The sequence below is a fragment of the Carlito syrichta genome, unplaced genomic scaffold (assembly GCF_000164805.1).
Source record: "Carlito syrichta isolate Samal-C Ts95f unplaced genomic scaffold, Tarsius_syrichta-2.0.1 Scaffold312174, whole genome shotgun sequence".
Classification (NCBI taxonomy): Eukaryota; Metazoa; Chordata; class Mammalia; order Primates; family Tarsiidae; genus Carlito; species Carlito syrichta.
In genome coordinates, this window is record NW_007256270.1 from 192,635 (window position 1) to 207,376 (window position 14,742).

General features: G+C 42.0%; 1 protein-coding gene across 1 annotated transcript in view; it reads right to left on the bottom strand.

Moving 5' to 3' along the window:
- ENO4 (enolase family member 4) overlaps window positions 1-14,742 on the bottom strand; it is a 30,226-nt gene extending 15,484 nt beyond the window's left edge. The window contains exons 1-7 of the mRNA XM_008069673.2: window positions 14,576-14,742; window positions 10,100-10,228; window positions 9,174-9,364; window positions 6,889-7,034; window positions 5,081-5,250; window positions 4,854-4,985; window positions 3,359-3,412 (exon numbers count right to left, since the gene is read on the bottom strand). Coding sequence (XP_008067864.1) covers window positions 3,359-3,412; window positions 4,854-4,985; window positions 5,081-5,250; window positions 6,889-7,034; window positions 9,174-9,364; window positions 10,100-10,228; window positions 14,576-14,740 — 987 coding nt within the window. The 5' untranslated portion in view covers window positions 14,741-14,742. The remainder of the gene's footprint in view (window positions 1-3,358; window positions 3,413-4,853; window positions 4,986-5,080; window positions 5,251-6,888; window positions 7,035-9,173; window positions 9,365-10,099; window positions 10,229-14,575) is intronic.

The window sequence follows — 14,742 nt, forward strand, 5'->3', positions numbered from 1 at the left end:
ACTGGGAAGAATTAGCTATCTTCCTGTATTGGATTAGTATTCTATAAATAGACACCATTTTACCAGGAGTCCAGCAATTCAGGGTTCTTCCCATACATTACTCCCAAGGCAGGCATTTTTTAATTGTACATATGAGGAAACCAATGCATTGACAGGGTATAAAAGATGGTGACTATTGGCCGGGCTCGGTGGCTCAGCCTGTAATCCCGTGCCTTGGGAGGCCGAGGTGAATGAATTGCCTGAGCCCGCGGGTTCGAGACCCACCTGGGCAACTTGGCGAGACCTCATCTCTACAATAAATCAAAAAAATTAGCTGGGTGTGATAGCGCGTGCCTGTAGTTCCAGCTCCTTGGAAGGCTGAGGCGGAAGGATCGCCGGAGCCCAGCAGGCTGAGGCTGCGGTGGCCAGGAGCGTGCCACTGCATTCCAGCCTGGGCGACAGAGGGAGACTCTAACTCAAAAAAAAAAAAAGATGGTGACTATTAAGTGCAGAGCCAAAATTGAAACAAAATCTATTTGCCTTCAAAGATCATGAATTTTGGGAGAACCACTTGAATCCAGGAGTTCAAGGCTTCAGTAAGCTATGACTGTGCCACTGCACTCCAGTCTGGGTGACAGAGCAGGACCCTGTCTCTAAAATAATAATAATAATAATAAATTTATACATAATCATTTAAAAAAAACAAAGATCATGCTCTTTCTACTACACTACATTATCTTTAGCAATTAAAATTTTTCATCAAACTTTGTGACTTTGACAGAATAGTGATGATTTTTGTTGTCTGAACTTCCTTTAGGTACTTTATTGCTTTTTTTTCCAAACAAGAATGAGCTAATGAGAGCTATCACTAAGGATCCTACTGCAGCTTTCAAGCATATAACACCACATGGAAAATCAACAGGAATATGATCTCTCCCTCACACTATTGATGTAGATGCCAGGTGAATTTGAGATACAAATAGATCTTTGAAACTATAAAAGTGTTAGAAGAAAATATATTCTGTGATTTGGGGGCAGTTTAGCAGATGATTAAGGTCATGGATTCTGGAACCAGAGTTCCTGGTTTGAGTCCCAGCTCCACTACCTACTACCTATAGGACATTGGGTAAGTGCTGGACCTGAGTTTCTTAATCTATATAATAGGGATAATAATAGTACATACCTATAGAGTTATGGGAATTGAGTGAGTTAAAGTATTAAAGCACTCAGGATAGTGCCTAGTAAATTAAAAAAATACTTGTGGATTATTAATATTATAGGAAGAGGGAGTTCCTTATTAAATAAGGCACACAAAACAAAAGCCTTAAAGCAGTCTTCCTCAACACTATTGACTCTCTGGGCTAGATAATTCTTTGTCATGGAAGCTGCCCTGTACATTTCAGGATTTTCAGCAGCATCCCTGATCCTTGCTTACTAGAGGCTGCTAGGACCCTCCCTCCAACAACTAAAAATGTCACCAGACTTGCCAAATGTCTCCTGGGCAAAATCACTGAGAATCACTGCCTTAAAAGAACAGATTGATACATTTTACATCACATTTTTAAATATCTGTATGACTCCATAAAATACAGTTAAAAAGCAGGCAACATGACAGAGGAAAATATATCAAACCTAAAGGATTAAATTCCTGATTAAATAATGCCTAGATATCAATATAAGATAAATACCTCAATAAAAAGGGCAAAGAAATAAAGCCATTTGCTGAATGGTTTATGCAGAATTTTTACATTATTTTAAACACAGTGTTCTCTGTGCATGTTGTGTCTGCATGTATTTAAAAAAAAAAGACTGGAAGGTCGCACTTGTTTTTTAAAGATGGTTAGCTCTAGAGAATGGTTTGGTACTGAGGGTGGTAGTTGGTAGGAGGTTGGTCCAGGGGGTAGGTAGCTCTATCAGTATTTGCATTTTCATAAGCAACATTCATTATACAATTAGCTAATTGTATAATCAAAAATAAAACATTTAAAACTCAGGATGTCAGGAAAGATTTCAGAATTCAAGGGCAACTAAAAAAAATTTTTTTTTAATTTAATGAATTGCAGAATGCTGAAATGTCCTGAATTTCCTAGTATTTGAAACTGGGATTCCTTTACTTGCTCTAATCACAGCAAACACCAAGTATGGCTTCCAGTTCTGCCAGCTCCTGCTGCAGCATGGTTCATATCTTTAACTCATTTACTCCTCACAGTCATCCTCATGACATGGGCACTTATCTCCATTTTATAAGTGAGGAACCCAAGGCAGAGAGGATATATAACTGGCCCAAGGTCACAAGAGTTGTGAGTGACAAAGCAGAGTGCAAAGTTAACTTGTTCAAGTCCGAGTCATCCAGAAAGGAAGTTGGTCTCCTGAAAAGTGCCATGGAAACCAGCTCCAGCCTGGTACTTAAAGCAATTCTGATCAACTGCAAGGCTTGGGCCCCAGCCCACCCCCCATCATGGTAGGGGAAGAGCGGGTGCTCCCTGCCTGCAGTTACCCTCTGTGCTGGCAAAACAGAGAAAGAACCAAAGTTCCTCCATGTTATACTGCTGTTGTATCTGGGCCCCCATCCTACTGTTTCTTAAACATGTAGCTTAAAAGCCTCAGGCTAAATGCAGTGTGGAATCCTAGAACAGAAAAAAGACATTAGTGGAAAAATCAGTGAAATTTGAATAAAGTCTAGAGTTCAGTTATAAGTAATGTACCATTTTGGTTTCTTAGTTTTGACAAATGTACCATATATTGTATCATTAACATTGGGGGAAACTGCGTAAGGAGTATTCAAGGGTATTTTCTGTACTTTTCTGTTTAGAAAATGCAACTTTTTTGTAAATGTAATATTCCAAAGTAAAAGTACAGAGTACTTTAGAAGCCCCACAGACAAGGATGGGTCCCTCTCTTGACCTCAGCCCTGCCATGTCACTGTGCACTGCCCTGGTTAGAATATATGCAACATTCATATATGAATATGATGGCAATTCATATACCCGCCTCTGACTGCCTCCAGAGGGCTGCTCAGCCAAGGGCCCTTGTTTGCCCAACACTGAGATTCTAGCAGGCCTGAAAATCTGTGCCTTCACTCCACCAAGCTGCCTCTCATACCCTGGGGGCCACATCCTTTCTTTCTTAGTAAATCCTAAGGGATTTTCTTAGAACAAAGCCAGATGCCTCAGAAATGGAAATGAGATTGTTAAGTACCATTAGAAACTGGATCCATAGCCAATGCGGAGATGTATACGCTTAGTTCCTATGGGGAACTCAAAGCAAATAAGTATTTTCCATATCAGCAATATTGATTTAGTTCCAAATGAAATACGAGTTGGACGCTAGAAGTTGTATACATATCAGTAACTAAATACCATAGAATCTCTTTACTTACCATTTCAATTATTTTGTTAATCTGTTTCTGAATTTCCATAAGCATCTGCATGCCCTGTAAATAGAATAACCATGATCGTCCGCAATTGCAGTCTAGAAATTTAAAATTAAAAAAATTTATGCCACATGTGGCTGTTTCTAACTCAGAATATTTGTAGAGTCCCCGATAAAGTACCCTGCTTAGTGATGATGTAGTCTACAAAATCAGAAGATTAAACGTCAATCTTTAGCCCCAGTTTTCATTCAGTTCAGTGTGAATGAGAGGCTCTTCTTCCTCAGTAGCCTCTCTTCATTGTTGAGAACTGACTGATTCAATTGGTTGGATCAAGATAACTTTATTCTATTTTCTGGCCTTCTGACAAACCTGGACAACCTTGCCAGACATGCCACAGGTCACCAAGGTAGTCTGGATTAGAATGGCTAAACAGTATAAATTCACTGTTACTTAAAAAGTAAAAAAGGGTGTGCTGATGATGCGATCTGCATACGAAGCCAAATAAAGAATGGCATGCCTAGTGCTCTGGTACCCAAATAGCTCAACAGATATTATCTAAGGAAAGAGCCTGACTTCAGGAGCTGAATATGATCTAACAGCTGGTAAGCCAGATATCAATCCCAGTCTTTTGTAATTGATAAATTGTGAGGTAATAATTATTTTATTTAAAAAAATGAATTATTTATCATAAAGAAATCGTCTTACAGGTGGGCATGATGGCTCACACCTGTAATTAATTCCAGCACTATGGGAGGCTGAGGCAGAAGGGTCACTTAAGCCCAGAAGTTAGATGCTGCAGGGAGCTAGGATCACACCACTGCATTCCAGCCTGGCTGACGGCAAGAACCTGCAATCACCTTGACATTATTTCTTACTAATTTGTGAACTTAGATAAAATATCACTCAATTCATTACTGGAGAGGGTGCAGGGAAAGCTATGAACCTTTAGTCATGAAGATTTAAAGAGGCATATTGACTCTCAGTTTGCTGAAGAGCATTATAGACTCCAACATACCCCAAGTGGTGAAGATGCAACTTGAGATTTATTCATTCCATAAATATGCACTAAACATCTTGTGTGTGGCAGGTAGTCTACTAGGCCTGGAGTTCTTAATAGAGTGAGCTGCTAGGAAGGTGCTAGCTTTCATTTTCTGCTGCCATAGTACACAGCACAGAGTAAACAAAGATATCCCAACTCCCCCAAATAACAACTTCCAGTACTACCAAGCCCTGCAGAGTTACTCACTCATGGTTTCTTTGTGAGTCACTAGTATGAGTCAATGCTGTAACAAACTAGACATCAAAGGTGGCCTTAATGTGTTTCCTTTTGTTTGAGATCTTTCTTTCTTCCCACTTCCCTGATTTCCTAAAATACTTTTTCTCATTCTATCTTTAATTCCCTCCCCCTTGGTGTCACAAGGGAGCTGTACTAAGAGCTCATCATGATGGAGTTTTTGTGTCTTGCATTTTAGAAAAAGGAATTTGAGATAATGTACATTACTTGTTTGGTTGTTAATTCAGGATGGGGTATACAAATCACTTCTTTCATTAAATTTAGCTTCCCAGGTGATGACTTCCCACAGCTGACCAGAGATACCATCAACAAAGGCATAGTTAGTGTCGTTGGCTGTTCCTAAAATAGGGAGAAAGCAAGGAAAAATGAGAAACATGATTCATTCATGTTAAGATGCTCATGGCTCCTTGTGAGGGCGCATCGTAGATACCAACCTGACTGTGCTTCAGTAATGCAATATTTAAGTATAGAGGTTTATTGATCAGCACCGCATTGGTTTTGGCAACAGCTAGTGACACGGCCCCTATGGCCATACTGCCACAGAGTATAGGTTCAACAGGTTCCGCAGGTATAATAGGTTTTTCTGTAACAGTATCCTTCCTCCCTGGAGGGAAAAATATTGAGAGTAAGACTGTATTTTTAAATGCTTTACTTACAGATGGGAAGTCCCAGGAAAAAGAAAGGATGAAAGCTGAGGATGGGAAGAAACATATTCTCCACCTCAACCCCCAAGAAGTTTTCTGTTTGATTTCACTTATGGATGCTGAAATAATCCTTAGCCATGGATGTTGTCTCTCTAAGAAATTCTAGGCCATTCAGTATTAACTCCTTCAACAATTGTATCAGGTAGATATTCTTATTCTACACATTCACATATAAGTAACCTGGGGCTTAGAGAGGTTAAGAGACTTGCCCACTATGTAACAAAAAGTAGACAGAGGGTTGTAACAGTCTTGAATTCCAAATCCTTTGTTTTTCTGTATCTCACCATACCTGCTGCATATGTTCAACTTTCTGTTGAACATATCTTTACACCTAGTATCTAACTTGTTGGAGATTTCTCTGCCACTCCAAACCGGTGCCCTGTTCTGTGTTGTTTATAACCTTTAGAAATGCCCTCTAGATCCAACTATTCCTGACCCATTTCTCACTCTAATATATTCTCAGCCACCCCGTCTGGCGAGGTATTACAGAATCCATCATACATCTCTAATGTTCCTCTTGTTCTTTCCTCCACAGCTGCTGATGTGGTTCAGGTCCCCAGTGGAGATAAGATAACATAAGCACCTCATACATAATTGCTTAGCCAATACCTGTCTCCTCCTATGTTTTCTCTTAATTTCCAGGTTCTATCAGTCAAAAGCAACCACCAATTAAACATCCACAGTTGATCCTGGCTTTTAACTCAGAAGTGGCCATCCCACCCTCCCAAGAGAAGATTGGTCAGATATAATTATTTTGCCTTGGGCAATTCTCTTCCCCTCTCTGGGCCTCAGGTTTCAAATCTATGAAATGAGGACCTTGTCTCTGTGGTTTTTCTGGTCCCTTCCTGGTTCTGGTAGTTTCATATTCAATGGAACGCGCATTTGTTAGGTGTTTGACTTGTGCCTAGCATCATGCTAGATATGGATAATGGCAAGTTGAATGAAGCATGACTTGTGCCCTCAAGGAGCAAACTCTAGTTCAGCAGACATACAAACACTGTGTCAATGCTAGGAGCAGCTCCAGAATTAACATACTCGAGAGGCTCTGGTTAGCAGGCTATTGGAAGGCATAGAACAATGGGAAAAAATAATCATAAGTTATTTGCTTTAAAATGACAAACTTTTCTAAAGAAAATGCTTATTTATGTTACACAGGACTGAGAAAATGTCCATATCAAAGAAATCAAAACTTTAAAAAATATGGAGTGGCTTTTTGATCAGGGAAGGTAAAAATTCCCCCATGCCATCTCATCCTCTCATCCACATCCACCCCCCACATTGTCACTGCTCAATGCACTTTACTTAACAGTAAGTACTATTCTTACTTTTTGGAAGAAATCATTTTATTTTGCACATAAAAATGGAAGATGGGGTGAGGTAAAACCTAGAGTGAGGAAGTGGCATAGATGATGGACAGCTTTTGGCTGGGAGCCCAACCTGGGTCTGCAGCAAAGAGACTCAGAGAGGCAGTCCAAGCTTCAGCCTTTCTCCTTCACACAGTTGTTACTCAGGGGTCTGCAAGATGATAAGCCACTAACCTTGCTTTTGCCCTTTTTTTTTGGGAGGAGGTGGAGGAGCTGACAGTGGTATTGGAGGGAGAGGTGTAGGCACTGTTGAGGATTCCAGGCTCTTTTCCAATTCTTGTCTCTCCTTATCTTCTTGCACTTTACGTGCAAAGAATGTCCTTAATGGCAAGAAAATACAGCCTTACAATGGGATATTTAGGGATCACACTCTTTAATTTTGGTCATGTTCTAGAGCTGACCCCAATATATTTCAATAAATAACTCTGCTTTTTAGCTACTTAAGAACAAATCAGCTTCAGTTTCCAAGGCCAGAAAATAATGATGCTGTTACAAAACTGTGTACAAGATCTGAAATTCATTTTGGCCTGGAAATAAATGTTTAAAGATTTCAGGTGTTTATTTTTTTGAAATTATTTGAGCCACGTTTGCATTTTTAAAAATTTATTTTTACTTATTTATTTTTATAAGAGACGGTGCCTCACAAGGTTTCCCAGGCTTGCCTCAAACTCCTGGGCTCAAGTGATCCTCTCATCTCAGCATCCCAAGTAGTTGGGGCTACATCTATTTGCATTTTTAAAGTAGAATTTGAGGACAGAATTTGATTAAAGGGTTCTAGATTTTCTTTTTGTATTAATAACCATTAGAAAACAAATGCACCAAGAATAGACAGTGAAATGAAATATAGCATTATGTGGAAGACTTCCTTTCTTTTGTTGGGGGGAGGGCAGAGGGCTTGAAATTAATACTTAAAAAAAAACTTTTAGGACTCTCACTTAGGCACATTTACATAAAATTGTAAGCTGTAACCCTCCCACCCTCCCAGAGGAGACTAAAAAGAACTTCCATGGAGACACACACACACAAACAACAAGCAATCAATAAACAAAGACATTGGAATCATCAAATTTATGAATAATGCCACAAATGCCAGTGGGGCAATACCTTTAAAGTATGAGGGAAATTGATGGAAACAAAGAATTCTATACCTTGCTAAACTATCATCTATGAGGGCAAAGTACTGACATTCCTATACATGTAAGAACCCCCAAATTTTACATCCTACATACACTTTCTTATCCTTACTTTTAAAGGATGTAATCTAGAAATCAAGAAAGAGGAGGATATGAGATCCAGAAATGGCATTTTTGTTTGTTTGTTTGGGTTGAAGTCTTGCTCTGTCACCCTGGCTGGAGTGCAGTGGCATGCTCACAGCTCACCAAAGTCTCAAACTCCTGGGCTCAAGCAATCCTCACCCCTCAGCCTCCTGAGTAGTTGAGACTACAAGCATGTGCCACCACACCTGGCTAATTTTTTTACTTTTTGTAGATGTGAGGTCTCACTATATTGCTCAGGCTAGTCTTGAACTCCTGGGCTCAAGCAATCCTCCCACCTTGGCCTCCAAAGTGCTAGGATTATAGGCGTGAGCCACTTCGCTCAGCCTTTATGGCATCTTTGTAGTAGGTCTAGAGAGGTGCAGTTCAGATGGGAGGCTAGGGGAAGGAAAACTCCAGGAAAAAAAGGAATGTAATAAAATAGAAGGTATGAATGAGCACTTGGGAGTTAAACTAAGATGATAATATCAGATAAGATCTCCCCAAAATAAGAGGGGATAGAGAAATAGCATTCAGAAACTCTAGGAAAACTAAAAACTATTCAAAAGTTTTTCTTACAAAGGTCATCATTGAATTCTGAGGCAAAGTAAAACATATTCTACACAATTAAGCAAGTGATAAAGCTTAAGGAAAGAGAATCCAATTGAGATTCATGTCACCAAGGGGGTGTGGCATTGGACTTAATGCAGTACTTGGGCATTGAACAATGCATATGTAGCCCTAGTAACCACTTCCTGGGTTTTCGAATGTTAGAGTAACCTATGTTACTTTCCCTTATGGTGAAAGCTTGGAAGACTTAGTTGTGGCTGGAAGACAGAATGTAAGTGTCAGCTGCTGTGATTACATGAAAGGACATGAGATGCTCACAGGTGGTATATGAGGGGGTGGGGAGAGGGAAAGGGTATACTCTGGATTTGTAACTTGATTCTCTTTCTGAGAAAATTGAACTGAATTCTAGGAAATCTCTAGGTCCTAAAAGAGACTGAAAGGCCCTATGTAGCCTTACACAGTAAGTTGCTGATAACAGTGTTTTCAGGAGGAAAAACTACAGTATTTTATGTTAAATGTTACTGCTTTAACATATACTTCTTAAACTGACTTCCCAACTCTATAGATTTGATAGACCCATTTTACTGGGAGGTGAAATGGAAATTCAATGGATGTGTTTCACAGTGGAAGCTGTACCTGAGCAGGTAATCCACGTACGCCTGGTCAGAGGGTGCGACACCCTGGAACTCGTGGGTGATGGTGCCATTGACCCACTGCACTGCCGTGCTGACTGCGCTGGCCCTGTCTGCCTCCTCCATATCTGCCAGCTCGGGCAGGGCATTCTCATAGACTTCAAAGTGAGTTGAGATTACCACCGAACACATGCTCTGAAATTATATAAATATATTCTGCACCTTCCCTACCTCTCATAGATATAGGAAATTGAATTAATCCAACTTTTAATGTGCATGATATTTTACCAGCTATTTCAAGGGGAAAAATGAGAATATATAATTTTCTTTGAGATATTTTTATAGCTGTTGAAACACAGTGGAACCCAACTTCACAGAACATTTAAAATTACTATCTCGTTCAAATACTGTTATAAAAACCCTTCATTGAACTTCATTTTTATTACTGCCTCTCCAATAAATAGCTACAAGAATACAAAGATTTAATCATAATTATTCTCCTCCCAGAAATTGTAGCAAAAATGATTCCAAACAAATATGTAGCAATTAAAGTGAATTAAAATGAATTGTAAATTAAAACGGATTATTTTCTTTATTCAGGTCAGTCTACATATCTATAAATCTGTACGTAAATATATAAATCTATAAACCTATATATCGATTTATAGCGCTCATCATGTTGGTACTGTCAGAGTTTTAAAACTACCTTTGCCCCATTTCCTTTCACCATCCTGGATTGTCTTCAGGTTAGCATTCTCTAATGGAACCATCATAGCTGACTGTATGATTCATGCTTCCATGACTATTTATGAAACATATTTCACAAACACTGAATTTCAAAACATTCATTCTCTGCAGTTTAAACAAGAGTTGCTAATAAATGCAGCGGAACAAGGACATATTTGAAAATGCATTTAAACTGCTTCATACCTTGGGAAAATTTTGAATGGTGCAGAATATTTCCACTTGCAGGGTTGGAAGCCCAAGTCCATCCAGTACTTCTTTCCCCACTATTTTGCATATGGTGGGAGGCTTTGCAAGTTTAGAAAAGCAGTTTGCCTTCAATACACACAAAAAAACCAAAATCACAATACCACATCTAATTAATCTTCAACAGGTCATTCACATTTACTTTAGTTTCTTCTCAACCTCTCCATGACTATCCTTCCTGGTTCCAGGATTAGACCAGCAGTTCTGTGGGAACTGTCCTGCCCCCACATACTAAGATTTGGATTCAGGCTGGTCCTGAGTCTCTGATACATGGGGCAATTTGTTGTCTTTTGAACTCTTTCAGCAGAAGCTTGCAGACCTTTCTTAATTTAAAGGCCCTGTGACACTAGCAGGACTTCTTATAGTCAGCTCAGTTTCCAAAGCTATCCCCCTTTTCAAGATCCAGAAGCCCAGTGGTCTCTAGAATGCTGTGATGCATTCCAATTTAAGAAACCTGAGGCCAGGCTCGGTGGCTAAGCCTGTAATCCCAGTGCTTTGGGAGGCCAAGGTGAGTGGACTGCCTGAGCCCGCGGGTTCGAGACCCGCCTGGGAAACTTGGTGAGACCTCATTTCTACAATAAATAAAAAAAAAAAACTAGCCAGGCATGGTAGCGCACACCTGTAGTTCCAGCTACTTGGAAGGTTGAGGCTGCGGTGGTCGGGAGTGACCACTGCACTTCATTCTGGGTGACAGAGTGAGACTCCAACTCAAAACAAAAAAAAGAAACCTGAAGTGGCCTGATTTTTACTCTTCCCAGCCAGGCATCTGGTATTTGAATGGTGAAGACTTAGGCAACAGCTGCATGTCACCGTCAGCTCATGCATAGTCCTGTGTTCAAAGGGGCTTGTTGGGAACCTTGGTAATAGCAGTTTCATTGTGTGGAAAGGCAGAAGCTACTTGGAAGTGATCCAAGAAAGAAGCTGAAGGAAGAGAAGCTAAGGTAGAAGCCCACTCAAGGAACCTGTGTAAAAGATTTGAGATGGTGTTTCTATACAGAGGAGGAGCTGGGAAAGACTGCAAGGAGGGCAGTGAAGGCACATCCTCCTTGCCCTCTTTACTATCACATAATACTGGGTCCGTTTTCATTTAGGAGACCAGGTTCACATCTTTCCATTCAAAATCCAGTGACAGGTCATCTAACAGTGATATGCTAGCTCAGAGGTGGAGCTGCATCAGAACTAAAGCAGAAACCAATTTTCATGAACGATAGTTTGTATGTTACAGAGTAAGTACTAAAAGGATTTAGATAGAAGCAGGAGAGGAAAAATGTTATTTAGCTCACACTTTGTATATATGGTGAGTTCAATTTAACAAGCACTGAACACCTACAATGTGGCACACATTGTAGTAGGAGAGGAAGGGAACTCCCATTTTTAAATATGTATTGTGAAGAAGTGATTAAATCTTCTTTATCACTGACTCACATACCACGGTGCCTGGCATATATAGGATTCCATAAATAAAATCTTGTATGAATTAATAAATGCCAGAAACATCTCTGAGCACTTTGTATAATGTCATTAAATTCTTAGCACAGTCTCTAAGTAGGTAGTACCATCTCTATTCCACATATGAGAAAACTGAGTTCCAGAGAAATAAATTGTCCAAGATCACACAGCCAATGTTTTAGTTATCTACTGCTTTGAAACAGCACCCCAAAACTTAATCTGGGCCAGGTTCAACTGGGAAATTCTTTTGCTGGTCTTGCCTGATGTTTCTTATGCAGATGCAGTCATCCGGAGACTTGACTTGGGCCAGAATAGCCAAGATGTTTGCACTCACATGTCCAGTGCTCAGCTGGGATGGCTGAAACAATGAGGGGCTAGCTGAGCGTCTGTCTTATAGGCTATCCTTGAGTCTCACAGCTTCCAGGGCCTCTCTCTACATGATTTCTCTTCTCCAGCAGGGTGACTGAGTCTCCTCACAGCATGATGACTAGCTTCCAAGAGGACAAGCCTCAGTATGCCAGCACTTGTTCAGCCTCTGTTTGTATCATGCTTGTCAAGGTCCTGTTGGTCAAAGAAAGTTACATGGCCAAGTCCAGAGTCAATGTGAGAGGGACTTACATAAAAGAGTTCATGCTTGAGGTGTGGGTCATTGGGGGACCATTAACATAATGCTCTACCACAGTTAGTGCCAGAGCTAAGAATCAAAACTATATCTGCCTATTCCCAATCCAAAACTCTCTCAAGCTAAGTTTTATGATGAAATAAACAGTGTTGTTATTGCCTACGGGGATCTTCCCTATCCCTGAATTACTCTAATATGTCAGAGAGGTATAGAAGAAATACTATTTGAGCTGAACTGGTGGACAAGGGGGAGAAGTGAAGAGCAGATACTTCAGGTAGAGGGAATAGGATAAGCCAAAGGGAGGGAAGTGGGAAACTTCAGGTTTTAAGGAAGAATCAGTGATCAGTATGGAGAAGCAGGGCAGGGAATGGAAGATGAGCCTGTTACCAGAGGCAGGGGCTGAGCACTATGAATCATGCACACAAAAGCCAGCAAACAAGGGAAGCCACTCAAGGTTTCTAAGGGAGAGAATTATGGTCAGACTTGAGTATCAGGAACAGTGCTTTAGCAACATTATGCAGGAAGGACATAATAGAGAAGAGACTAGGTGAGAGTAAGGATGGCCAATACAAGGGCAGTACCTAAGAAAATGAAAAGGAGGTTGCCTTTTTGCCAAGGCAATTCCTGAACATTCTTCAAAGTCTAAGTCAAAGCTTTTCTGGATAGTACAGCCTACAGAGATCTTCCCCATCCCTGAATTCCTTTTTTTTTTTTTTGAGTTGGAGTCTCACTCTGTCACCCAGACTGGAGTGCAATGGCCGCTCCCGGCCACTGCAGCCTCAACCTGCTGGGCTCCAGCGATCCTTCTGCCTCAGCCTGCCAAGTAGCTGGAACTACAGGCGCGCACTACCATGCCCGACTAATTTTTTTGATTTATTGTACAGATGAGGTCTCGCCAAGTTGCCCAGGCAGGTCTCGAACCTGCGGGCTCAGGCAATCCACTCACCTCGGTCTCCCAAAACGCTGAGCCACTGAGCCCGGCCCTGAATTCCTTTAAGGAATAGAGTAATTTATTCCTCAATCTAACACACAGTCATGTCACCTTATCTTTTGCTACAATTATTGTATGTATCAGTGGCTTTTGTCTCTAAGGTATAAGCTTCCAGAGAGCTGTACAAATTAATGTTCTGGCTGCCTATTAAACAGGGAAGAACATTTCTTCTTCTCTCCTTAGGGAAACAATTTACATTTCATTGGGCCAAAGGTTCTTTATTTGTAAAATAGGAATAATAGTCTTTACCTCGCAGTGGTTCTAAGGACTAAGTGAGATAAAGCACACAGCACAAGGGAGTCATAAAACACTGCAGTGCACCCCCCACCCCCCATTTATAGGGCGTGACAGGGAAAAAACATTCATGGAGCATCATCCTCCATATCCAACTGCCTCAACAAGAAATGGTTTTGAGCCCTTCAAAACCAGGGCAGGTTGGAAACGGAAGCAAAACAGTAGTACGTCATGTTCTTCACAGCACACACATTCTGCTTGGTGTTGTCCCATTGCCCCTTTGCTTTCCCTCCCCACAGAGTAAACCCCTACTGGCCCCAACCACACTTAAGGATCTAGAAGGTAGAAAACGCTTGCCTTTGCTTCAACTGCTCACTGCTTAAGACTAAGATATGTGCCAGGCCTTGGTGCTGGCCACCAAGAAAAAGCACCTTCGCTCAAGAGGGGCTCAGCAGCTGCCTAGGGAGGCTGCCTCGATTATAATACAGGCAAGAAATGCTATAGGAACACAGAAGGACGATTAATCCAGGGCGACGGGGGCACCACTTAGTTTGAATGTGACGTTCGGGAGGCACTGGTCAGGTGGGGACAGCATCCAGGCAGGAGAACGCACCAGCCAAGGAGGGCAGGCTGGAAACGGAAGCAAAACTTGGAAGTAGTGGGAGCCAGTTGGATGAGGCCCCAGGGTGGGCTGAGGCCAAGTTGCAGCAAATGCCAAAGCGTTCACCTCGTGGTCAAAGGGGGCCGCTGAAGGTCGGTAAGTCAAGCTAAGGGGCATTAAGTTCTGTGTTTCAAAAGACAACCGGCAGCCATGGCAGGCAGCCCCAGGGGCAGCGAGTCCCCCAGGCCGCGAGGGAGACTGCCGGGCCACACAGTCCCCAAGCCTCCCGGAGCCCTCTTTCCTCGAGCTGCCTCCTTTCCATCACTTTCTCAAGAATCCTACGTTCTCGGGTGGGCCCTCCGCCGCTTGCCGCCAGGAATCTCCTCTCTGCGCAAGCAAAGCCCGGGCCCGGAGGTGGCGCGCATGCGGGAACGTGCGGCGCAGGCGCACCGCGTTGCCGCAGCGTGGGGCGGAGGGAGAGAGGCTGGAGGCCGAAGGGTACGTTTCCCAGGTCCCTACCAGGTGCCCGTAGACGTCGGCAGGCTGGAGGTAGAAGGTGGAGTTAAGCAGCTCTTCCAGCCTGCGCGGAACGTCGTTCTCCCGGTAGTACTCCATCGCCTGCTGCTTCAGCTTCTGCAGCTCCCTAGTGGTCCCACAGCTGCGGCCGCCGCCCTCTTCCCCCATGG